Below are 27,281 nucleotides of genomic sequence, written 5' to 3'. Positions count from 1 at the left end.
AGAAACAAACCAAAATTTTGGACCAATGCCCTTGTGTTTTTCCATTGAGCTCTAACTCTACAGAAAACTTCCTTATGCCTGAGCTGTATAGATGGTATTACCCCAAACAAGGTGTTGGCTATCACCTGTTGGAAGAAATATCCTGGGTTCAGTTCCAAGTGGGGAAAAAGACACTGGAAACATGGTGACTGCTTGGAAAGATGGTTGAATGGTGAACCAGATCACATGCCTGGGAGCTCCTGAGCAAAAAAGGGTAAAGAAAAGGGAAGAGAGGCTGAGAGTTCCTGGGTTTTATGCCCTCTGTTGGGATTTGAATTTGAGCTTGTATTCTGATTGGTTGTCAGACTCCCATGGGGCCATGCAGAGGCAACTCTGTAGGCTGTCCTGAGTTCCAGGCTTGCTTGAACCTTGCTGGATGATGATGTGATGAAAGGGCATTGGGATTCCTATTATGGGTCTGCCTCAAGGAGGTAGAACTTCGTTATGTAGAATAGACTGCCCCAGGCCTTGATGGTGCATTGACAAAGGTAGGGAGGTTGAGTTTCTGCCTCTCTGAGTTTCTACTTCTCTTTTAGGGGAAATATTCTGCCCTTTTAGTGTATCCTAAAATATCTCATTTCTCTCGGAGAGGGGTGGGTTTTAACTTCCAACACACCTTTAAAGTCCTGCATGGCATGGGTCCAGGTTACTTGAGGAAGCATCCCATCCCAATGGGACTGGCTCACCCCACCTGTACCAGCAGAAGGGGCATGCTGTGAGAGAATTTCATCTGGCAGGGTCCAGGAGAAAGGCCTTCTCTGCCATGGGTCCTAAATATTTTACTGCCTGAGATCTCTGCTGATAGGAGGATTGAAGCTCGCCCAGTATCTCTGTCAGTGCTGACATCATTTCTGGCTCTTTGCTGAGGCCCAGATAAGCTGCTTGCATCAACTTTGCTTTCAAAAAGAGCATATTTATCAAGCTGTTCTTGTTCCCCTCCTATAATGGACAGTATGAATAACCCCGAGGAACAGGAGGAACAACTGCAACCAAGACATTGTTCAGATAAAAGAAATTTGGGTCTGAGGCAGAAACAAAATTTGAGAAGGCATCTTAAACTTAACCCTCCCTAATTCCCACCAAGATAAAGAGAAGGAGGGAAGCATATTCAGACATGCAAGATTCTTTTACTTGTGCTGTAACCTTATAATAAAGGCAGTACTAGCATTCACAACTTTGCTTTCTAAGTCTGCTCTACATCAAAGAATTGAGTAACTCTCCTGAATAAAACAAAAGTTGTAGAATTACGTAAATTTTTATGTATCTACTAAAGTCTGAGCCAATGCCCAACTCTCCATCGTTGTCCTAAATTCTCTACAGGTAGTCCTAGGCAGTGGTGGGATTCAAATTTGTTTACTACCGGTTCTGTGGGTGTGGCTTGGTGGGCATGGCAGGGGAAGGATACTGCAAAATTTCCAGTTAGAGGTGACATTTGCCGGGTCTCTGAACTACTCAACATTTCTGCTATCGGTTCTCCAGAACTCGTCAGAACCTGCTGAATACCAACTCTGGTCCTAGGGTTACAACTACTTGTTCAGCAAACATTCGAAATTAGAAAGGTGCTGAATGAGAGGGACTTCCACTCTTCCTTGTGGCTGTCCCAATGTCCCCACAATCCCATGACCACAATTTAGGTACCTGGCAACGGTGGTGGGATTAAAAAAAAATTACCACCAGTTCTGTGGGCGTGGCTTGGTGGGTATGGCAGGGGAAGGATACTGCAAAATCCCATTCCCTCCCCACCCCACTAACCTGCTTTCTAGCTCTGTTCTCCTGTGCAGGGCAACAAAAGAAGACCCAGCCAATCAGCTGGAACCTGGGAGGCAGAGAATAGATGGGGGTGGGGCCAGTCAGAGCTGGGATTTTATGGTTCTCTGAACTACTCAAAATTTCTGCTACCGGTTCTCCAGAATTGGTCAGAACCTGCTGAATACCACCTCTGCCTGGCAACCAGCTCACAATTGCTGTGCCTTCCCACCGCCATATTATCACTATCTGCAAGTCAATGAGAAAGCTGTCAGGAGGTTGTAAACCACTCCTGCTCCTGCCACTTTTTTTGTCTGCCTGCCTGCACTCTGTGATGCCCCTGTAACGTGTCACCCTCCTGCCTGCACTCCATAGAGCCTGACTGTAGCACCTATCTGCCCCTGTGTGCCATTATAGCACTCACCTGTGGTGCCCACCTGCTGGCCCATTGCTTTTGCCTGCTCCACCACCACCCCGGCTTGCCCAGGACTCTTGGTTTTTCCCATATTGTGGTCCCATGATATACTTGCTTAACAACCAGTGCAGTCTTGGGGTTATGACAACAACCGGGTCTGCCAGGATTGTTGTTGCTAAGTGATGTGGTCACATGACTTTGAGCTTTCCAACCACATTGCTTAGTGATGGGAAATCCAGTCCCATTGGCCATCTTAGCCTGAGGACTGCCTATCTCTTTAACCCTGCTCATCAAGCCATGCCAAGCAGAAATCCATCCACCCCTAACGCTCAAGAGCACCTCTGGGTTTTTCAGGAGCAAGAATCTCCTCTTGCCATACAACAAGGAGAAAAAGGAAATAACATAACTACCGTTCGGTCCCTTTCCCTGGGCTCTGGCACCTGGCCTGATGCCATGCAGGAAGAGGAATGAACAGACTTGGCAATTTTGCTCTTGCTCTTTTCTTCTGCTGAAAGGAAATAGCAAAACCATCAATGCATCATTTTCTTTACAGGGCCTGAAGTTCTGGAATCAGGAGGAAGGGTCGGGCGAGAATTTCCTCCAATGGGAATTAAAGCTACAGCATTTCAACAGCATTCTGCTCCCAGGCAATTTAGCTTTGCAAGGGTTTCAGTTTGATGACAATTTTACTAGAAATAAATCAACTCAGTTCACCAACACAGCTGACCTTTGGCCATGTATGTCGCATTTGCACTCTGAAACATCAGCACAGTCCTACTATGTTCTCATAATATAGTCCTTCTCAGTCAAATCTATTTTCTTCCAGGCAAGCTGTGGTGGAGCTCAGTTAAAATTCATTCTTCAGATTTACTACACTGGAATTACACCATGACACAGGAACAATTACCTCACCCCTTCGCTCCAGCGTCTGAAAACAGAACTCTCTGCAGATTTCACAGGTAACCTCATCAACAAACCCGGGCTTATTATTTGCATGTATGTATTAAAGTTATATCCCATCTTTCTACCAGGAGCTCAAGGTGCTTTTATGAAGCTCCCACTTCATTTTGTTCTCATAACTAGACTGAGGCCAGTGGGACTCAACGTTCTACTCCCAATCCCTCCAAAATTACCTAGTCTGATTTTTACTGGTTATAGATGTAAGCAGCTTGGAAGAAGCTCTTGCTTTACTTTGGTTCACAGCTTTGAGATTAAAGCATCACATTGCTTGCCCTCTTCCTTTCTCTAGCTTCCCCAACCAAAGACATCAATGTTGCAACCCTGGTTGAACTCAAAAGAAGAAGCAAGCCCATGGCTGCTAAACGGCGCAGTGATGCCAGCTTTCTGTGGGAACTGGTATGCAGGAAGGATAATACCTTGAAGGGAGGCATCTGAATTAATAACAACACCTCAGGCTTTATGATTTGTAAAACAGCAAGATAAATGAAAGGGGATATTCGTTCCTCCAGTTCAGGAACAGGCATTAATTATGATTTGTGCAAGTTGCTGTTTGGCAGAAGAAGAAGCACCAAGTGGCTTACTATTCTGAGATTATCAGGAATGAAGATAATCACACCCACTTCTGAATGTTTTGGAGATATTTGGACAGTAATCAGTGCTGGTTGAAGCACCAGTTGTAACGACACCAAAGACCACAACTGATTTCAAGCTCACATGCAATCCTCATGTGGAAATGGTCCGTTATGTTATTTTTGTTCTGCAATTGGCCTTGGCTGCCTGATCCATGCTGGCTGCGCAGAGCAGGAGTTCTTGGTGTTAATTCCCTTTTCAGCCTTTCAAATTATTCTCCTTTGCAGACCAAAATCCAGGCTTTGCCTGGTGCTGCTCACATTTGGATCTCTCTAGGAGGAAACTAAAGCCGGTATCTCCTATTTCCCACTGAGCTTCTAGCCAGCATCATAGGGCTGTCTCTTGTGAGCTTGCTTCAGCAGTGCAGAGGTCTCCTTATCAAAGTGGCTTTCAGCCAGAATGCTTATTCCACTTGCACCAGTCCTAACACAAACATGTTGACTGCACATTTCCCAGCATTGTGTGTGGCTGGAAATCTTGATCTCACCGCAAAAGTAAATTCCTTCTTCTTGGAAGCCTGTGCACCACTATGGAGATTTCCCTGCAGGCTTCTTTCCAAGACTGGAGTAGCAGAACTTTGTTCTTTCCCACCCCCTGGCATTGATTTCCCCTGCCAAAAGAAGATTTAAAAAAAAACAAAGATCTTAGCTACACATTGAGCTGTCTTGGGGCTAATTGTTGCTAAAATATAGTCCTTTTTTATTATACACATCAGTTGCTGGTCTCCCTGACCACTGAGTCATGCATACATAATTAATAAAATTAGCTATTGCAAGCTGCCTTTTAGCTTAGGTGGCTTTCAAAAATTATTCTGTGCATTATGTTATGGATGGTCTACCATTTTCTTGTGAGCAGCTGAGTCAACACTGGGCTACAAGAGAGAGAGAGGGGGGGGGAGGGAGGGGGGGGAGGAGAGAGAGAGAGAGAGAGATAAATCCTAAGGAAGCCCTCCCTTTGAAAAACTGTTAGATCAGGGATCTCCAACCTTGGCAACTTTAAGCCTGGTGGACTTCAACTCCCAGAATTCCCCAGCCAGCAAAATTGAAAGCTACAGTAGCATTGAAAAAAGTGACTTAGGAGCACACTTATGACCACTGCAGCATTCCCATGGTCACATGATTTACATTCTGATATTTGACAATTGATTCATATTTATGACGGTCACAGCATCTCAGGATCATGCGACCCTCCCCTTTTGCAACTTTCTGACAAGCAAAGTCAATGGGGAAGCCAGATTTGTTTAACAACTATGTGACTAATTTAACAACTGCACTGATTCACCCAACAAATGCGGCAAGAAAAGTCGTAAAACAAGATAAAATTCACTTAACAAATGTCCCACTTAACCACATAAATTTGGGGCTCACGTGTGGTTGTAACTTGAGGACCGCCTGTATTTTGCATCATAAACCCCATCACTGTATGTGAATCTAATGGGAGATGCAATTCAAAGTACTTGGGAGGAACCTTCCTGCCTAAATCTGAACAGGATCAAGCTAACATTCAAAAAGTAAAATAAATTTAAGTCAATTTGCCAACATGCAAACCAAATAGCCAGAATCTTTGTTCACTCTAAAGCAGGCAACCGCTCGAGGGAGCCCCTGTTTTCCCCCACCACCGTAGCCCAAGCCTCTGTAGTATCCAAGGAGCACCCCCCCCACCCCTGGCCTCTCACTTAGCAACATAAATGTTGGACTCAATTGTAGTCCTCTCTCGAAGACTACCGGTAACCTGGTGTATTTATTTTCCCCTTCTTTCAGCATTTTTCCAAGTAGTAAAAAACCCCTTTTTCCCCCTTCTTTGGATTTCACAATATTACAGGCATTGTTACAAACTCTGCAACCTCCACCCAAAAGAGATCTACAGCACATAGCAACCGCCTGGTTTTCCTATTCCCCCTCCCCCATTGTACTCTTGTGCTGACCTTCCAGATGTCATTTCCGGCTGGAAACAGAGCAGTGCAGCAACTGCAGAGGAGTTTTACATATTGTGAGATGATGGGTGAGTATCTGCAAGTGGAGAATCGGCAATTCAGTTATTTCATTTTGTTTTTGTCAAGGTGGGGACCTAAAGGAACTTTTTTGTTAACTTGCAAAGGAAGGGCACACTAAACTACTGGATAGCCTAATTAGGGCAATCACTGATTATCAGGAGCTGTAGAACTGCCCATGACTATAGCATAGGAATCTAACACAGATTTTTTTTTAAAAAAAAGATAAAGATAACTTGGAAATACCAATAAAGGAGAACATTTGTAGCTCAGGGTTGAAATGAAGGGTCCTTTGTGCTCTCTGATCTTGGTTGTTGTCTTGCAGGCATTTCAATACCCTAACTAGTTAACATCATCAGTACTAGTTGTATTACTAACACTGATACTAGCATGGATACAGTATTAGCACTGATGATGTTACCTAGTCTGGGTATTGAAGCATCTGCAAGAAAACAGCCAAGCTCAGAGATCACCAAGGACTCCTATAACTTGGAAATATTCCAAAACCATTAAGTCAATATGATGTAGCATCAGAGTAGAAGAGGGGAGACCCAAGTTTTTATCCAAAGAAGCCCACTGGGTGACTTTGAGTCTCTCCCTCAGCTCAGTCTGCTTCATAGGGTTGTTGTGAGAAAGACAGAAAGCAGTGTTAGTATGCTGCTTTGAGCTCCTGAAACAACGAAAAGAACAACGCACATTTCAAGTTCTTGAGAACCAGATGGTTGTACAGTCTAGAAAGTTATGAGCATGCTAATCCGGTACATTTGAAGAGCATAAATTGGAGAAGGCTGTGATAGTGTATAGGCATGGCAGTATGGCATCCATTTATCTGCCGGTGAAGCAATCAACAAGTCCATTCCAATAGGAAAGACCCAGAGTAATTTTACTTCACAGTGTTTATTGGCTGGATGAGTAGCCACTAGGATATATTCCTCCGCATCCCTTCGGCCTCATTTTAATGTGGAAATGTTTTTAAAAAGTATCTTGGGGTTCAGAGTCACAAGCCAACTTTAAATTCATTACGTTCAATTAGTAAATTTTGAAAAACCAGAGGGGAATAGTTTACATTTGTTTAGCTGGATAAATCATGCACACATGACAGGCTGAAACAGGCTGACTAAAAACAGGTTGCTATCTTAGTCTTTAATTATTATTTTTTAATGTTGAGATTTAGCAAAAAAAAAGATGAAACATTTGTGTGCATCTTTGTTTTAGCTTTTGAAAAAAAAAGTCATTTTTGTGGACGGTCTCTCACCTTTTCCTTTGGGTGGGTTCATGGAGAGGTAACATAACTTTGTATTTAGTCAGTCTGCCTTACTATAGCCAATTTCATGACATATGAAGTGTGTGTACATTTGTGTGTGTAAGAGTGCAGGTGCAATTGGTGGAGAAGAAAACACCAGATAATCCTTGCATTTCAGGCTTATCAAACGGGCCTGAGACAGGGCCAGTTTCATGACGTGAGGAAACCCTCCAAAGCTTGCCAGCTGTTCCTTGAGAATAACAATTAACAGGAAAGGAACAAAAGTAGCTGGTAACAATGGATGCCCTTAATTTCAGAACCCTGGAAGTCTAGACATCATGGCTGTGACCTTGTAGTTATCATCATTCTCTTTAGTAGTGAGATTGGAAGGGTGAGGACTTTGTTATGGATGCAAAAGACAAAACAAAGGGCATTCCCCCACTACTCAGCAAATGTGCTAGCCCTCCGATTTTGAGCTGGCATAAAATAATGCCAGCAGAAAAGCTACCCATCCCAATTCAGTCCCTGCTGCATCTTTCTGAGTCACAGCTAGTGTGAGAGTGCCAGTCATTAAAGTGACTGGATTTTAGGAGACTAGTCAGCAGCAAAACATCCATCACTAGGACACCATAGCAAGCATTGAAGGGTCTTGCTTCAGGACTCCACCGCTTAGACTATTTCATCTGCCCCCCCTCCTCCTCCACTCCATGTAGTCTTTTATCAACACAAAACATAATGTGAAATCAAGAAACATGGGAAGGCAACAGAGTAGAAGAACTCACTAGATTCTGGTCTACATCTGTAAGCCAGTCTCTCTTTCTTCCTAAATTAGAGGAAGTGCAGTGTTTCTCAATCTCAGCTATTTTAAAATGTATGGACTCCAATTCCGAGAAGCTCTCCAGCCAGGAAATTCAGGTCCACCATCTTAAAGTTGCTGAGGCTATGTTAGGCCCCAAACCAAGAATGACACACATGGTGATTCTTCCAAGCTGAGTTTTTCGTTGTTTCACACCTATAGACAAAATCTTGCCAGATTGAGGACTCTATTATCAGCATCTACAATACACTTGGTGAACTATTAGAGAGGCACTGTCTTCACTCTTTCTCTTTCACACAACATCAAGACTGATTTTTTTTTTTTGTCTTTCCACATTCCATGTATTTAAATGGCTTCTATCCTGAGTAGATCTTTTTGTGTCTTCTAAGCCCACTGCAATCAGTAAACGTTCCAACACTCCATGCATTTATACGGCTTCTTTCCTGTGGATTCTTTTGTGGATTCTTAGGTCACTGTTATTAACAAAGGTAGAATTGCCTCCTACTCTTCTGAAATGCAGCCCCTCCCTCCAGGTGATCCAGCTCCTCACTACATCCATCACACCTTGAGAAACTCTGGCTTAATCTGTCTCTTCTCCAGCTGTGTTTGGATTGCAATCCTCATAACTGAAGGAGATCCAGTTATGAGAACAAAAAAGGCTAAGAAAATAGATCCCTTTCCCTCTTTCTTTACTCTGAACTCTCCCAGAAATCCTGAACGTCGTACATTGCTTAAGAATTGCCATATTTGTGTGCCTTCTAATTTTCCTGAGAAGTATGAAAAGTAGCTTTCAGAGAAAATATATCAGATATACAACCAGATTATAACAGCATATTTAGTAAGATTTTTAGATCTGCATTTTACTTTCTAAATAAATCAATGAGCTTCAGTAGTTGTAGTGATGTTTAGAACTCTATAAACTTTTTAATGTATTTATTACTATTTGTGACAACAAATCCTAGGAAACCAATCTTTTTGCTCATTTATCTTCCTCCTCCTCCTGCTTTGCCAGAGCAGAATATCTGTAATATCTGCCTGATGTTTTTATGAAAAGGTGGCCATGTTTAAAAACATCAGCAAGAAACTTCATTCTGGGATGCCAAGATACAGTCGGACTATTGTGCATTGCAAAATGGCACCATCTAGTGGAAAAAGACACCACAGAACCGACTGATCTTGTCTGGGTAGGCTTTCTACTGCTCCACAAAAGACTTGATTTTATGAATGAAAACTCAGGAATTAAGTTTTGCTTTTTGGTCTTACAGAGAAGGCTGCACCTCCGATAAAAATTAAATTTTCATGCAATTCCACTGTGACCGAACTGCTTGAATAATGACTTTAAAAGTATATTTTCTGTGAAAGGTAAATTCCATTTGTACTTAAGCTAATTTAATTTATAATCAATATTATATTGTTCCTCACACACACGAAGGATAAGATGGGATAAATAGAGGGCATATAGGCTACAAAAGTTGTTAGGGAGCAGTTTGGATAGTCATTCTGTGACCATCCGCGCACATATTCTCAAATTTTCAAAGATGTTCCCCATTCCCCCCAAATTTAAAACTCCTCACCCTAAATTAAATTGTGGCTTGTTTGTTTTTATCTTGTCTTGTGTGAATTCTGCTACTACACTTATATGAAAAATAGTTAATGGAAGGGATGTGGGGAAACCTGAGCTATTGTCTTCTGATGCTGAAATTTGGCAGCATGTTGACTTGCCCTGCCTATTAGATTAAATCAGGGATATCCAAGCATGGCTACTCTATGACTTGTGGACATCAACTCCCAGAAATCCTTAGCCAGTCATGCTGGCTGGGGATTTTGGGAGTTGAAGTCCACAAGTCTTAAAATGGCCAAGTTTGGACACCCCTGGATTAAATAACTGTCTGTTCACTCTTCCGTGACAATGCGAGTTTGACATTCCTGCTTTACTCAATCAGAAGGTGGTTTAGTCTCTGAAATACTGTTATTCAGAGTCTACACTGTCTAAGTCAAACCCACAAAAATATGTTAGATAACATTCTTTGGACAAAACACTTTAAATAGTTTATAGTCAGTTTAAATGTCAAGAAACACAAGTCTTACATTTGCATTAACTACTATATGAATTATTCCATGTTTGGTCAACTAAATCTCAAAATTCTCTGCTTTATCTTGTATATGAAAAATATGTCTGTAATGTCATGGAAACCTACAGTGAGTAATGGCAGAAATTTCCAGTTATCTACAACTTTCACATTTATAAAATCAGTGGCTTTATGATTGAGGCCTTTTCTGAAATAATTGTTCCAAAGTATGAAAGTAAACATTTTTATCACATCTCGGCGCTTGCTAACTGTCAGTGTTAAGCATAGTAACACCATTGCAACTGTATTGCTCATTTATTCTATACATCCCTTACAATATATAATGAAGAATCACACTGCTGGCTCTTGTTCTCCTTTTAATTATCTTGACTTAACTAGATAGGATGATTACTTTTTCATCTTGGAACATTACATGGTAGATGACCTTGTTTATAAATGAATGAAAAAAAATGCAATCCCTGGTGTTACTTGTTCATTCGGACTCTCTTTAAATACATTTCATTTCAAAAGCAATGATGATCCACTAACATCAGCGTGTTTCCAAAGTTTGTGCTGAGCAAATGAAATATCTTTATTTTAATTCCTATTTTCAAGTGTTTTTACAATATTTATAGATAGCTTTTATGTTTTATGTCTATTTGGATACCACCCAGAATCACTCTGGAAGGGAAAAGGGTAGTCTCTAAATATGATGTATAAAGAATAGAGTAGAGCTGAGTTGAGCAAAACAGAACAGAAATAGAGTAGAATAGAGTAGAATAGAACAGCACAGAACAGAACAGCAGAGAACAGAACAAAGCGTAATAAAGTTGGAAGGATCCTTGGAGGTCTTCTAATCCAATCTGCTGCTGAAGCAGGAGACATTATGCCATTTCAGACAAATGGCTATCCAATCTCTTTTTGAAAATCTCCAGTAATGCAGCACCCATACCTTTTGAAGGCAAGCCGTTCCATTGGCTAATTGTTCTCACTATTAGGAAATTTCTCCTTAGTTCTAGTTTGGATAAATTAATTAGGATTTCATGATATGGCTTCTGAGTTGCACTGCTTTGCTGTTAGCTTCTGAGTGTTCATAGTTATCTATAAAACATGACATAGGTTTGATTTTGAGTGACTGCCCGTCTCCCATAACACCTGCCTGATCAGTTCAGTCTTCCTGGGTTGGTGCTCTTTGGGTTCCTTCAATTAAACATCATCTGTCGGGATTTTGGAAGCACACCTTCTCTGTAGCAGTGCCTTTCCTCTGAAATGAAGTTTCCCCCAAAGAAATGGGTGGTCCTCACTTTGCTCTCGTTAAAAGAGTCATGAAGACCTGGCTTTTCATCCAGGCCTTTGGAGAGAGAGACTTTTATCTTTTATTGATGTTTATTGTGATTTATTTGTTTGTTGAAAGCCACCCAGAGTTGTTAGGTGTCTGGCAGCTTACAAGTTTAGTAAATAACAATAGCAATACAGGAGAATACAGAATACAATCAAGTATTTGCCATATCATCAATTATTGTATGTTGTCCTGTGCCTGATCTGTTATTTTTCTGTCAGAGGAAAGAGATTACCTAAGTAAGCTACCTCTTAGGCAATCTGTCTGTGACCTGTTTTGTTTTTTCCTTCCCTGTTACATAGCAATTACTCTTCTATTTATATCTATGATTATGATTATGGAGCTAGTTTGTTGTTGTTAAGATGGTCTAGAAACAAGGAGACTGTGAGTTCTAATCCCACTTCAGATGTAAAAATCATTAAGATGACTTTGGGCCAGTCACTTTCTCTCAGCCCAACCCACCTCACAGGGATGTTGTTGTGGGAAAATTGGGAGATAAGAAGCATTGGATGTGGCTGCTGCCTTGAGATAAATAAAAACAAGGGTGATATTAAAAGTTTGAACAAATATTATTACTACAATTGGGCCTTAAGTTTGGCTCTCCATTTTACACTTAGGAATCTGTTCCTCCACTTCTCTATTCTTTTTTTTCCAGATTATTGTGTCATTTTCACTTTTCAGCTTAGTGTTCCTTTTCCTCCGGGCATGCAAACAGTTTTGTAATGGATTTTCTGGTGACTTTCTCAATGTTTGATTTGCAATAATGACATGAACCCAGTTCAAACTTTTCCAATTACAATTTTCCCTCTGAGAATAGCTTAAATTAAGCAGAAACAGAAACTAGTATAGAGAAAGATCATCACAGTTTTTAAAACATTTTTTATAACTTTTCATTCTACTGATTCCCACCCATTTATTTGCATTAACTTCCTCTTCAGGCAAAACTTCATTGGCATGATCAGTATTTTGCACAAAAGAGGAAACAGCTTCTTCATTCTTGTTTAAAGATGACCGAAAGACTAGGATTTCTGTATCTCTTGTTAACATTGTGTAAGGATTGCTTTATTTTTTAATAATAGTTCAGTTTGTTTAATGTCATTCAATATGAAATGTTTCACTTTGTTAATGTCACTCAACATTAATTATTCTTAATTTCAATCCATTTAGGGGTGCGAAATACAAAGGAGAATGGTGTTAATGAAGATAATAGAGCTAACCCTGGTAAGTTTTTCCCCAAAATTATAGAAGTACATTTATGTTATATTTGTATTTTCTACTAATCTAATATTTTTCCTTTAAGACCATCAGTTCATAGACTTGGTTGTGATGTGTGTTAAAGCATCTGTCATAAGGATGAAGAACCATCTGTTCAAATATAATTTATATATATATATATATAAAATTTTAAAAGAAAAATGTAACATATGAAAAAGTTTAAATTGTCTGTTAGTCACCTTGGAAATCTGGTTGTATATTATGATGGCAGAATGGCTGCGGATTTTCTGTGTCTTCGGTGCTCAGGCTACAGAAAAGAATATACATTTATTATTATATTTTTAATCTTTGTATTTGGAATATATACTCTGAACTGCTCCTACAAATTGAAGTCACTTCTTTAAATTGGAGATTGGTATCTCTCCTTGCTCGCTGCAAATCCACTGGTATCTCTCCTTCCTCGCTGCAAATCCACATTATTGAATCTTACTTTTCTGAAATTACTAACATTCACTGCCTATGGATGATCATGCTGTTAGATGTTATTCAAAGTTGAGAAAGTTCACAAATGAGAAGAATATAAATGACTATATGGAGAGTAAACCTGCTACTGAAAACTTGTTGTCGAGAGAAGAGCAAGAAGAAAAGTCAGCCATTGCCATTCCAACCAATTTGGCTTATTTACCTCATGAGCTATGACCTTGCATTACAGGTAGTCCTCTAGTTATGATTAACAATTGAGCCCAAAATTTATGTTGCCAAGTGAGACATTTGTTAAGTGAGTTTTGTCCTATTTTACGATCTTTCTTGCCATGGTTGTCAAGTGTATCATCGCACTTGTTAAGTTAGTGACATGGTTACTAAGTGAATCTGGCTTCCCCATTGACTTTGCTTGTCAGAAGGTCACAAAAGGTGATCACATGACCTTGGGACACAGCAACGGCCATAAATATTAATCAGTTGCCAAGTATCTGCATTTTGATCATGTGATCATGGGGATGCTGCAACGGTCGTAAGTGGGGGAAATGGTCATAAGTCATTTTTTTCAGTGCTTTTGTAACTTCACTAAATGAACTGTCCTAAGTCAAATACTACCTGTATTTATTTTCAATACAGTACTACAATTCACAATATTAATTGTAAATCACCTATCAGCAGTAACTGAACAAACCACAATGAACAAACAATGGTTTCACATGATGTATGAAGCCAAGTTTACAATATCTGTATTTTTATATTATGATAATAGCAAAACCTTATTGTGGTCATGGATCAGAATACTCCTGATGTTCTTTTGATATTCAGTATACAATAAATAGCTATGATAACATATAGTTAAAATTGATGTCTATAAAGATTCTCAACCATCCAGATTATGACTGTCCCTTGGGTGTTTTTTTCCAAAAGGCAACTGGACTTTCTTGGTGTTTTCTTTGAAACCGTTTAGCTTTTCATCTAAGAAGCTTCTTCATTTCTAACTGACTGGTAGGGAATGGAAGGATCCTTCAAGTAACCTATGCCACAAAAGGAGCTAAAGGCACTTTGAATTGGATCTGAAAAGAGACTGGTAACCAGTTCAGTCTGCAAAGCAGAGGTGTGGCATGTATTCTAACACACACACACACACACACACACGCAATTGTTCATGCCATTGCATTTTGCACCAGGTGAAGTTTACAAAAACTCTTCAAGGGCAGGTCCATATAGAGCATCAAGTAGATTTTTCAAAGACCATCATCATATGCAGCTCAATATGCAGGTAAAATCTTGGGAGCAGCTTGAATGAATGAAAGGTATACCAACACACACCAACATGCAAGCTGCTTGAAAAATAAGACTGGGGCCATGATGGGGAAGAGAGCCATGGGTCACCATTCAAACTTTAGAAATCTCAGAAGTCCAGTTTGGTATGGAGACTCTTTTATTTACATCTCAGACCTCCAACAATGTAAGAGGCTACCTGTTTCATCTTTGGAGTGCTCTATTGCTTACGTGCTCTGTGAAAATGATTTCATCTACATTACCGGCCTGCGATATAACATATGTATGCAATGACAAAAAACAGAGAAAGCAGAAATCACAGAAACTTTCTTTTGCCTCTGATATATAAAGCTTCTCAAAGCTGAGGTTAGTGTTGAAGAACAGCCAGAAGCAGAATGTTGCTTTTTTTCTGATAACAAAGATAAACTACCCACAAAATAAGTTAAATGGAGTGTATTATTCTAGTTGCTGTTGCTCGTGATTTATTATCTTTGACAGCAGTGAAATGTATGCAGATAAAAAAGCAGTAGGTGAAGAGAAACAGAGCTAAATAGAGAAAAAGTTAGATTCTCCAGATCAGGGGTCCCCAACCCTCAATCCTTGGACTGGCACCAGGCCAAGACATGCCAGCAACCAGGCCGTGTAAACAAGTGAAGCCACATACACAGGATGCAGGCAGCACACAAAACCATGCCCGCTCCGGGCCATGGAAAAGCCTCTTTCCACAGAACTGGTGCCTGGTGCCCAAAAGATTGGGAGCCACTGCTCTAGATCAGAAAATTTCGGAGCTAAACATGTTGGCTATTTCTTCACACAAAACACAAATCAATGTTATGGACAAATCTGATGATGAACATCACAGATGTTGAAGCATTGCTGAAAGCAACGATCTGTTTACAGGGTCTGCATCAGAGAAAGAATTTTTTAAAAAATCCTTACGATAATGAGCAAGATCCATCTTCAGCAGTCTTTATGGAAAAAGTATGATGGGAGGTTTTTTTTGAATAGCAGTTGGAATATAGCTGAAAATTAAAACAGCTTATCATGTGGATTTTCCTTTCCACGCAGTTCAGAAATCCAGCTGTATTTTTAATTTTTTCCAAAATTTTCCAACACGGGTCTATATTCTTTTGGAGAAGGAGAATATTTGGAAAGGAAAGCAGAAAGGTCAACTTCGGAAATCAATCAAAAATTAAAACTTTCCAACAAATCTCATTTGACAGCTAAACATCAAATATTTAAATGTTTTTTTCAAGGGGCTTTAATTATTGTTGTTTATCCTGGGATTATGGATTTGTTTCTGTATGGATTGGGGCTTTTTTCCTTTTTTGTTTGTTTATCCAGTAGTTGCAGAAAAGTTCATTGGCCTAACTTCAGCTAATGTAAAGTGGTAGCAGTAACACTAATGAAACAGTTTTTGTGCTATTAACAGAAAAACCTGTTAGTGGATTTTCGTGGGAGGATAGCAAAGCCAAGGTACAGTGATGACAGCAAGTGGGTTTAGAAGACAACCATCTTGGATAACCAGCGAACACAATGGGATCTAATTAGGGCAGAGATGGGATTTGTATTTCTCAATTTTTACCTTACATCCTTTTGCAGCCAGGACCTTATGAGGAGGTGCTGAAGAGTCAGTGCTACTGAAGTTAATACGGTGTGAATTGTTTGATAATCAGTGTTCAATTTTTATTACAGAATTGCCTCAAAATTGTTCAAAGATTGTGAAGGATGTCAAAATCTACAGTCCCACACCAGAAATCACCATTGGAGCAAAAGTGACATTGGTGTGCTACTGGGAGACAGATTGTCTGCCAATGAATTACATCTTATTTTTAAACAGAGGAAAAGTGCAAGGTCCTGCACCACAGAGCATGAAGAAACAAAAAGTTGTATTTAACATTACAATCCATTCCATCAGTCAGCTGGGTCCATATAAGTGCAAAGCTGGAAACAAATATGAGGCAGCGTATAGCCCAGGTTTCAACTTTACATTAAGAGGTACATGTTGTATTTCCTTATTAAGCCAACAAGTATGTTTTAGGGGTAGCTTTTGGGGTGTTAGTTTGTTTTAGGGTTTGTGCTCTAGATACTTATTCCCAAAGAAATTGGGGAATTTTTAAATGTAATTCCACCTAATTATTATCTCCGTCATTGTAGCTGAACAAAGGCTCTACACTACATTTGCTCCATAAATAAGTAAATATATGGAAAAAGCATAGAGAATGAGATATAGCAGTACTGGGAGTATCTCCTGGCCAAGTGAAAAGAGTCTGGAGTAGATGAAAAGATTGTCCAGTGAAGAAGAATACTAAAGTTGTAACTTAGCAAGATCTCTAGGACTAGGTTATTTCCATTCTTAACCTAGCAAGAAATCAGACTTTTCATAGCTTTGAAGGAGAGAGTGTTTTTAAAAATGTGATAATAGATTATTTTTAAAATACTAGAATATGAAAGAAAACAATAAAAAATAACAATGAATTATTAAACATTTTATATATATATAATATGGCATTCAACTTTGTTCAGGTATTTTCCCACATCATTGTAGTTGTGCTTTTAAAGTTGTAGTAGAAGCCTATACAGAAGCCTGATTATGGCAGATGAGATTCTGCCCAAACGCTGGAAGGGGGGGGGGGGGGGGGGGGGGGGGGGGGGGGGGGGGGGGGGGGGGGGGGGGGGGGGGGGGTGGGGGGGGGGGGGGGGGGGGGGGGGGGGGTTCGTGGGGGCTTGGTTGTGCTCAGGTTAGTCTGGTTGCTGGGGACTGAGCTATATATATATATATATATATATATAGGTAGGTGTCTCATCTTCTGAGTGGGTGGGGAGTCCTGTTTTCTACATGGAAGTGTGGTGGTAACATCTTATGTGTGGCTCTCATGGGTGTGGGTCTAGTGTCCTTCTTCATGTTAGGTACTCGTCTGTTCCTTGAAGCGGGTTTCAAATAGCTGGAAGCGGGGAGGTGTGTCTCGTTTGTTCATGCTGTGTGGGCGTTTTCTATCTCTATGGCTTCTCTGATTATTCTGCTGTTGAAGTGTTCGGTTTTGGCGATAGTTCTGGTATTTTTAAATCAATTTCATGTCCTGTGGCTTTGAGGTGTTGGACCCAGGGAAGAGGTCGTTTCTTTCTTTTGATTGAGTTCTTATGTTCTTCAATGCGTGCTTATTCTTTATTTAGTTTGTCCAATATATATATATATATATATATATATATATATATAGGCTCTATATATATATAGGCTCTCTCTCTGGAAAACCCGAACAACAAAGATCCTATAAATGCCACATGATAGAAAATATATATATATATATATATATATATATATATATATATATATATATATATATATATATATATATATATATATATAAACATATATATATAGGCTCTCTCTCTCTCTATATAGGCTCCTTGGTGCTGTTTGGCCTTGATGTTTTCTTGCAGATATTTCATTACACAATTACCCAATCTATTATATCAGGGGTGTCAAACTCATGTCACCACACCAGTGTCACATGACATATCTGGACTTTTTCCCTCTTCGCTAAATCAGGTGGGGATGGGGCCAGCACGTGATGCATCCGGCCCTATGGGCTGTGTGTTTGACACCCCTGTATTATATGATGAAGTTACCTAGTTCATAATGAAAGATCTGCAAGAAAACAACCAAGCTCAGAGAACACAAACTCCTTCACAGTTCAGAGAGCCATAAATATTCTCTTCTATGGACAATAATATATATCATTAAAATGTAAGAAAGTCGTGAGTATAGATTTTTTTAAAAAAAAACACAGTGAGAAAACTTTCTAGAAACAATCCTCTCTGTTCCATCCATTTGTGCCTCAAACTGCTAACCACAATTTAAATATTTATGCTTTACACCAAACAATGATTGTTGTTGGTTTCTGTGTTAGTCTTAGAAACAATATTACGAAAGGGGAAGACCATGTTTAGTCTGGTAGTCATAGCAGCTTAGACAAAGGAAATACCCATTTCTAGCTTTTTCCCCCCTGATTTTATTGAGTGAAAATAATAACTCACAATAAAAAACTTGGGGGAGAATAGTAACCAGACCAGAGGAGATATTCAGCAGGTTCTGACTGGTTCTGGAAAACCGGTAGCGGAAATTTTGAGTAGTTTGGAGAACCAGTAAATACCACCCCTGACTGGCTCCATCTCCATCTATTCTCTGCCTCCCGAGTCCCATCTGATCAGCTGGGTCTTCTTTTGTTGCCCTGCACAGGAGAATGGAGCTGGAAAGCAGGCTAGTGGGGTGGGGAGGGAATGGGATTTTGCGGTAAACTTCCCCCAAGAGTGGGGAAGGAATGGGGATTTTACAGTATCCTTCCCCTGTGTTATGATATGTACAAAATAACAAGTAACCAGGGTATGCACTTGGAAACGTTTATGAGAGTAGTTATGAATAATTATTCAGCCACACACAGATACACTAAATTGAGTTAAAGTTTACTTTAAGAAATAGCACAGTCCACTAAACGGTCCAGGTCATATACTTTTTACAGTCCAAAGAATATCCAATTACGAAGTCTTCTTACCAGTTGCCTGTGTCATTTACAGTAAACAAAGATATCAATGTATAAGCACAGCATCAATATAACAGAGAACCTTAGATAGCAACAGAATGTCAGAGAGAGCAGCTATAATCTCTAGCTCCCTCTTATGGTAATTTGCAATATAATCAACCAATTGGAATATAGTATAAATCAATACAGTGGTTTTGTCTTAAAGCTACAAACATACATTGTTGGTTTATATATTGCCAACCCAACTAATTGGTGTACAGATTCCTAACACCCTGCCATGCCCACCAAGCCATGCCCACAGAACCAGTAGTAAAAAAAATTGAATCCCACCACTGATATAAATCAGACCATCAGTCCAGCTAACTCAGTAGCAGCCACACTGATGGCCTGAATCTCTCTAGGATTTCAGATAGGAATCTTTCCTTAGACCTTCTCCAGATGTTAGATACGAATTGAGGAACTTTCTACATGCCAAATACACAAGCCACATCTATCGTTCCCCCAGGAGTAGGGAGGGAATGGAGATTTTACAGTATCCTTCCCCTGCCACGCCCACCAAGCCACACCACATCCACCAAGCCACGCCCATAGAACCGGTAGTAAAAAAGTTTGCACCCCACCACTGAACCAGACCAATCATATTTTCCAGTTCTCGCTTCATCAAAAATCAATGTTAAAGTCACTCTCTGCCTGTATTTATCTTTTATCTCAATGACTCTTACACACAACTATACGTAACATTAATGGGGTCCTCACATGTTTCTGTTAGAAAAACACTACTTTGTAGAATTCTACTTGGTAAATGCCAGAAAAGAAACAAAACAAGGACCCACGTTCTTCCCCCCCATTAAACTTAATGTATTTTATTTTCTAGATTATGAATTGTTATAAGTCACCGGTGTGTTTATTTTTTGTTTGAATCTAATCCCAGTGAAATAAATCAATTTATTTATGAAGCTGCACAATTTTATGTACTATTAAAGGGTCATAGCATCACAACATTTGAAAACTTCTACATTAAGCCACCATGCATTTCTGTTACTTTAGCTTAATGGAATCCTTAATGAGACAGTATGATTCTAAATCTTGATTTACAGCCTACTACCGATATTAAAACCAGTCAAGATTTAGTATGTTTGCCAAGCCACTGATTTTGGTCCTTTTATAAATACAGCAGAGTTTACTTAGGTTCAGGAATTTGCTGTCTCTTAGTTGGGCTAGATAGGTGGAGTTTTGATGGATAGCCTGTCCCTCTTTGTCTGCACCCCATATCTCTTTAAATCTTGCTCCTGAGAGTGGAACATCTACACTACTTGGGGACAACAAGAAGGGGAAAATGTTCAGACAGAAGAGAAAATTGATGAAAATTGCTGCTGTCCATGGGTTTTTTAAAATTATTGTTCTGTTTAATTATGTCCAATTCTTAGCAACTATCTGGACAAGTCCCTGCAATTTTTTTAGCAAGGTTTTTCAGTAGTGATTTGCCATTGCCTCTTTCCTATTTCCAATTTGCCATTGCCTCTTTCCTTTGAGAGACTGTGACTGGCCCATGCTCATCCAGCTGGCTTCATGCTTAGGAGTTAAAACTTATCATGTCCTGGTTTTTAGCCTGATGGCATAACCACTACACCAGTGGTGGGATTAAATTTTTTTTACTACCGGTTCTGTGGGTGTGGCTTGGTGGGCGTGGCAGAGGAAGGATACTGTAAAAACCCCAGTCAGAGGTGGTACTGGCCGGTTCTCCGAACTACTCAAAATTTCCACTACCGGTTCTCTAGAATTGGTCAGAACCTGCTAAATACCACCTCTGCACTACACCAAACTAAACTAATAAGCAGTAATTGGGGAAAGATCAAGTTTAGGATCCAAGGCCTTGCTGTTTAGTTAATTTAAAATGTCATCATACTTACTGAAAAATACTCATTAATATGATTTTTTTCCTTTTTCTAGCAATAGAAAATAATAATCTAGTGGTTTTCATTGTGCCTCCTCTCATTCTCCTGCTGCTTTTGATTGCAGCAATTGTGACAATTCGACTATTGATCCTTCCTTGGTGTAAGGCAAGTGAGTATTGGCTGGGCTTGGTTTATAATTACATTCCTTTTATCCCACAAATTTAGAGAATAGAGCATAATACATGCAAACCTATTATGTATCATGAGCTAACAGCTTTAATTTCCTTTACTTTTAAATTAAATTTAAATTAAATGTAATTGCACACAATTATAATATGTTCAGGCAACACGATAGTTTTGTGACCTATTCTGCCTTCCAGTGGGTTTCCAGGTGCAATTGAAGATGTTGGTGATCACCTATAAAGTCCTATAGGGGAATCATATGTTGCAGAAGATCCTTGCATTTATAATTCAAGTTTAATTAAAGTAGCAATAGCATTAGCACTTAGACTTATATATCACTTCATAGTGCTTTACAGCACTCTCTAAATAGTTTACAGAGTCAGGCTATTGCCCCCAACAATCTGGGTCCTCATTTTACTGACTTTGGAAGGATGGAAGGCTGAATCAACCTTGAGCCCTGTCAGGATCAAACTGTGGGCAGTTTTTGCCTGCAATACTGCATTCTAACCCCTGTGCCACCAGGGCTCCTTTGTGGTATGACATATCATAAATAGGATTAACTATTAATGTAATTTAAGGAAGAAATCAAATTTAGGAGTTTAACTAGCCAACTATACTCAAAACTTTTGAGAGATTGCATATGACCTTGAAGACTCAGATTGAGCTCACTTCTGTTTTTCAGCTGGGAATCCCAGGATTTCATTTGATTTCATTTATATGGCCACTCAACTCACCAAAGAAACTTTGTGAAGCTAATATGGCATTAAAACTTTTTTTTAAATGAAAATCAACCTACATTGTGGTAATCAAATACACAGTGTCACCTCCCAAGACAAGTACACCTAATATCCTGAACTAAATGATAAAACATTTTTTTCTGACTTCTGAAAGGTTATCAGAATTAGGGCCAGTGAATTTTTGGGGGGCAGGGGGGATGATGTTTACAAAGAGCAGGTACCCTACAGAAAAAGTACATTTCTTAGGTCCAAGCAGATGACCTTAGTTTAAAGAGAGGACTCCAAGCGCTCCAGCCTAGAATATTATCTGGGATGGGACAATACAGCTGGAGACAGGTGGTCTCACAAACATCAGTTTTGTGCCATATGGGGCTTTGTAGGTGATCACCAGAACCTTAAATAGTATGCCCATAAATACCTGGGCTGCTGCACTCTGGATCAATTGCAACTTCTGGATGATCTTCAAGGGCAGCCCCAAGCAGGCCACGTTGCAGTAATCTAACATGAAGTATGTACTTTACCACTGAATATCACAGAAATTATTGTTTACTTGAGCCCATTGTTTCTACCACTGATTTTTTTTCCTTTTTTTTTTTATTTGCAGGGAAATTGAAATCAGCTAATATTTGCACTGCCTATGATGATACTGGTAACTGTCAACCTTTTTAGCATTGCCATAAAATGTATTTCTTGCAAATGAAAAAGGAAATATTTTTCGAGCATTTAAAATAGCCCCGTCCTTACTTTTTGAGAACAAAAGCAACCTTTTAGCTGCATGCTGGTGCACCTGTTTTGCAGAGCCATCAATGATCTTAAACTCTGCTCCCAAAAATACTCTATAGGGACAGGTCTATTTTTTATTGGCTAAGCATGATTGAACACTGTGATTGGATAAGGAATTTGCCTCAGGTACATAAGCTCTCAATGTACATACAAACCACAAAGTGATAAGTCATCAATCATAGATTCTTTAGGCATAAGACAGTGCTGTGGGACAGTGGTGGGATTCAAAAATTTTTACTACTGGTTCTGTGGACGTGGCTTGATGGGCGTGGCATGGTTTGGTGGGTGTAGCAGGGTAAGGACATTGTAAAATCTCCATTCCCACCCCACTCCAGGGGGAAGGATACTGCAAAATCCCATTCCCTCTCCACCCCGCTACCCTGCTTTCCAGCTCCATTCTCCTGTGCAGGGAAACAAAAGAAGACTCAGCTGGAACTTGGGAGGCAGAGAATAGATGGGGCTGGGCCAGTCAGAGGTGGTATTTGCTGGTTCTCTGAACTACTCAAAATTTCTGCTACCAGTTCTCCAGAACTGGTCAGAACCTGCTGAATACCACCTCTGCTGTTAACCTCAAGATGGCACCAATAGCAGCCTCAGTGAAGCGGTCTCTAGTAGTTTTAAAATACTATTCGATACAAATCAGACCAAGTACAAGAGAAATAGCTGGCTAGGATTAATCCCCTTCTGCATATGCATCCGTATAATAAGGGAAACCATCTTTCCATCTTTCTGGACGTTAGATTGAAGTATTGGTTTAACCCACAAGAGATAATTTCTCATGTATTTGCTGAAGCAAGAATTGAGCTGAGAAACTACAGTCGCTTAACTTTGGGCCTATGCTTTTCTTCCAGGAGAGAACCAACTTGACAATGAACAATATGTGGGTAAGAGAACCGTCCATTTAGTTTATTCGATTTCTCCAACATATAAGAGAAAAAAAATCAGTTTCTGAGTGCAAGAATATTATTAATTTTACTTATTTATAAATATACTTGTCACAGAATAGGGGACACAGATTTTATAAATACATCCTAGGTCCACAGAGCAGTGAGCCACAAAGGCTCAACTCATCCTTCTGATCAGGACTAGACAATCTAGTAAGGGGATCTTGTTACTGTACAGGTAGTCCTCGACTTACAACAGTCATTTAGTGACTGTTCAAAGTTACAGCAGTGCTGAAAAAGGGGCTTATGACCGTTTTTCCACATACATTGCAGCATCCGTGTAGTCACGTGATCAAAATGCAGATGCTTGGCAACTGGTTCAAATTTATGATGGTTGCAACATCCCGGGGTCATGTGATCCCCTTTTGCGCCCTTCCGACAAGCAATGTCAATGGGGAAACCAGATTCACTTACCAACCATGTTACTAAATTAAAATCTGCAGTGGTTCACTTAACATCTGTGGCAAGAAGGTTTTGTCCCTTTTTATAGGGACAAAACTCACACGTCTCACTTAACAACCCTAACTATAGATGGGCCTGGCTCCATCTCTGCCTCCAATGCAGAGCACTCGTCAGAGCCTTCCCCAGACTCCAGGACTGGCGCATGTTCTTCTCCAACCTCCCCACTGTCCTCATAGCCATAGTAGCAAGAGATAAAACTGCAATCCTATCATCAAAACAACAGAGACTACTCCTTTTCAAACAGCTGTATTTCATGCTTGAACATGAAACCAGCCTGCATTATTTCATACTCAAACCAAAATTCATGTGTTTTGTTTCAAGCATGAATAATTTTGAACTTGGATCGTTTCACGTTTGAACCATTTTGCATATCCCAATTCATATGTTTGAATTCCTCTTTCAAAGGAATATCACTTAATTCATTGCCCTTGCTATTATAATAGTAACTGATTTCTTTCTTGCATTATCATTCAGATTACGGAATAACTGAAGAAAATAAATATTGCAATTTGAAAATGAAAACCAAGACAGATTACAGATACGGTAATTTTAATTTGCGTGGTTCAAAAACATTCTAATTATTTGTGAGCATTTGTGTGTATGTATGTGTGTTTATGTGTATATTTACAGATATGTATATATGTATGTATAATGATAAATTGTTTGATTGATTTCTATAGCCACACATCTCAGCAAATGACTCTGGGCAACTCACAATTCAAAACATATATTACAATTAAAATGAATAAAACATTAAAACAATGAAAACAATAAAAAGTATTAGAACTGCAAAAAACATTAAAACTTCTAATTTGAAGTGGATACCAAAGCAAAATATCTGGCCTGTTAACAATATAACTAGGAGGCATGTAGTGCCCCAGCCTCAGCAACATGGGCACATTTTTAGAACTTTATGGAAGGCTAATAGGGTTGGAGATTGGTCTGTGGATGACCAATCACATACATTTGGGCCAGTGAAACTAGCCAATAATTGCAGTAACATTAGGTAGTACTGCCTACTTAAACAGGAGCATATAATTGCTTCCTAAAAAAGATAATGAATGTCTGCATCAGAGTAAGAGAGTTCCTTGCTGTTTCAACTACTAGTTTACATACAGTACAGTCAGGATATACATGAGATAAATGACTTGGGTGTGAAGCAATGTAATTAAAATGCAGAGCACATACTAAAATAAAAATTATCTGCAGTTCCCTAGAACTGGTCTTCCAACTGCAATTATTGGCAGCCATAGCTAGAATAGCCAATAGTAAGAAAGTCAGTGAGTTGTAGTTCAGCATTGTCTGAAAAATTACTGGTTCCTTACCATTGCTTTACAACAATTATTGGTTGAAAATAAGGTCTGTTTCTGAAATGTTGTGAAGTCATTTTATTTACTCAAAAGTGAGTGCCATTGCTTTCAGTGAGACTTCCAAATACCAGTTCAGTACAGCTGCAGACATAAACCCTGCTAGCAGGGGTAGGCTTGAATCATCAGCATATCCAAGTGAAAATTACACAACTTTTACAGTGCAATGGACATGCACCTATCAGTTTACTGCCTGGACAGGTATCAGCTTTATAGCTGACTTATCCAGGTATAATTACAGCCATTTGTCACAATCTTCTACCAGCAAGCATAGATCTAAGTCATTATCTGAGTTATTTTTGAGTCTCTCCTCGGAATAACATTTTTAAAATTTATGTTTCTATTCTAGTGAATGACAGTGAAGACAGTACCATAATCTATGCAGATGTCATCTGTAAATAGAGTGATTCCTTTATACAACAAGGATGAATGTTTAAATTATTCTTTAGTTTCATATTATTTTTGTCACTCTGTATTTGTACAACATGGCAGGCAATCCAACATCAGAGTAAGTACCTTAACATTGATGCAGTCCCCAGAATCTCATTTTTCACCATGACAAAAAATGTTGGTGCAAACATGTTTTGAATCATTCTTGTTCATTCTCAAGATTACAGTAATAGTTAAGAGAAACAAGATGAAAAATTACAAAAATGTGCAAGATATATAAAATTGAGAACTATTTTTGGAACGGTCAAGTCACAGAAGAATGCCATGATGGAAACTGAGGCAAGAATATCTAAATATCTACAGACTTTTTTAGACTGGTGCAGGCTTCCTTCCTAGGCTCTGACTGGTAGAAGGCCTTATCTTCTGTCACCTCTTGCAATAGGGAAATCATCTGTGAAAGCCAGGCAAGATCTTCCTGTTCACCTTTGATGAGTCTTCCTCTGGAATTCACATAATGGTTCTCTTCAGCAATTTTCTTCTGAATTGTCCTGAAACAAGCTCTTACCAAGATAAACATGACCTATCCATTTACTGTTCAGCATTATACTTTAGTAAATCAAATCTTCAATGGCCACTGTCTAGAACCACGTCAGCCACCATATCTTCTCCATCCAAGTTCTCAGAATTTTCTAGGCAGTCTTCTTTTGCCAGCTAATTAACTATCCTTTTCTCTCGTCCATCAGAATTTTCCTATGAGAAATTAAGCTACCTGCCCTACTCACAGCTTTCACTTACCTGCTCAGTAAATAAAGATGGTTAGTTGGTTGTCTGCATGGACATAAGACCCTTTACTGGGAAGACAGAGCTGAATATAGGTTCTCAGAGTTGAACTGAACTCCCAAAATAACCAGAGGATAAAGGTTGCTTATACCTGGTGTAGTGAAGACAAAAGCCAATTGGTTTCTGAGGAATCCTTTCAGATGTTCTCTTATAAATCAATGGAGTTTTTTGCATTCATTTTGAGTGCTTCTATAATTCATTATATAAAGATACTGAGTCTGTCTTATGAAGCAGGGTTTCCACTTGTTTCTCCAAGCGAGATAGTCTCTTCCAATTGCTCAGTTATGCTGAATTTCTAGAAAGTACTTCACTACTTATAAAATGTCACATTTTAAAGAAGCGAATGCTCCTTATTTTATGTCATTAAAGAAGTTTGATTTTATGTCAGTTCTGTTGAGATAAAACAACCAAGAATGGATTGGATCTTTTCTGTCCAGTTCTTCAGAAGTTCAGCATTACTTATTGTCCCTTGGTAATTTGACTCCAAGCTGAAGTTCTGTTTTTATTAAAAAACAACAACATGACAAACACCTAAGCATATGACACCATCTTATATTAGCATGTTTTCAAACTTCTGGAACTACCATTTATGTATATTGTTGTTGAAAATGGGCAAAAAACTCCAATTTGATTAAGTATGGGCTTAAAAGGTCCTCCTTCAGATGATAGATACCCTTAACATAGCCATCCCAATTCCTATTTAAGTCCAAATAATAGAGAAAAACAATATTGAACCTTTGAAATATCTTTTTTTTAAAAAAAGCAAGTTCCTAACTTTGGAAATGAAATGTTCACATATTTTTGTTTGTTAGACATAGTTCTGTGCTATTACGAATTCACCATTGTAACTAGTTCTACACATGTGAGATTTTGTCTGCTTTACCTTCCCATCTCATATGGAAAAAAGGCATATCC

At 39.2% G+C, this 27,281-nt stretch overlaps 1 protein-coding gene across 1 annotated transcript; it reads left to right on the top strand.

Annotated features, from left to right (window-relative positions):
• The first annotated feature begins 674 nt into the window (after positions 1 to 674).
• On the top strand, positions 675 to 27,234 carry MILR1 (mast cell immunoglobulin like receptor 1). Its single transcript, XM_087923180.1, has 9 exons — positions 675 to 754; positions 3,098 to 3,159; positions 12,416 to 12,469; positions 15,920 to 16,222; positions 20,716 to 20,829; positions 22,185 to 22,229; positions 23,215 to 23,247; positions 24,244 to 24,312; positions 25,486 to 27,234. The coding sequence occupies exons 1-9, from the start codon at positions 675 to 677 to the stop codon at positions 25,536 to 25,538; spliced, it is 813 nt and encodes a 270-aa protein (XP_087779306.1). The 3' UTR covers positions 25,539 to 27,234.
• The last annotated feature ends 47 nt before the right edge of the window (positions 27,235 to 27,281 follow it).

The sequence above is a fragment of the Pseudonaja textilis genome, chromosome 2 (genome assembly GCF_049901715.1).
Source record: "Pseudonaja textilis isolate UNSWEBS1 chromosome 2, rPseTex1.2, whole genome shotgun sequence".
NCBI lineage: Eukaryota > Metazoa > Chordata > Lepidosauria > Squamata > Elapidae > Pseudonaja > Pseudonaja textilis.
This window is presented reverse-complemented; position numbering and strand designations above follow the sequence as displayed.

What these genes read in the sequence shown, in the direction of transcription:
- MILR1 (XM_087923180.1), top strand. Translation starts at nt 675, where the DNA reads ATGGGTCCAGGTTACTTGAGGAAGCATCCCATCCCAATGGGACTGGCT. An exon ending in CCTTCCTTGGTGTAAGGCAA is followed by an intron (nt 20,830 to 22,184) that starts GTGAGTATTGGC and finishes TTTTATTTGCAG; the next exon opens with GGAAATTGAAATCAGCTAAT. An exon ending in CACTGCCTATGATGATACTG is followed by an intron (nt 22,230 to 23,214) that starts GTAACTGTCAAC and finishes CTTTTCTTCCAG; the next exon opens with GAGAGAACCAACTTGACAAT.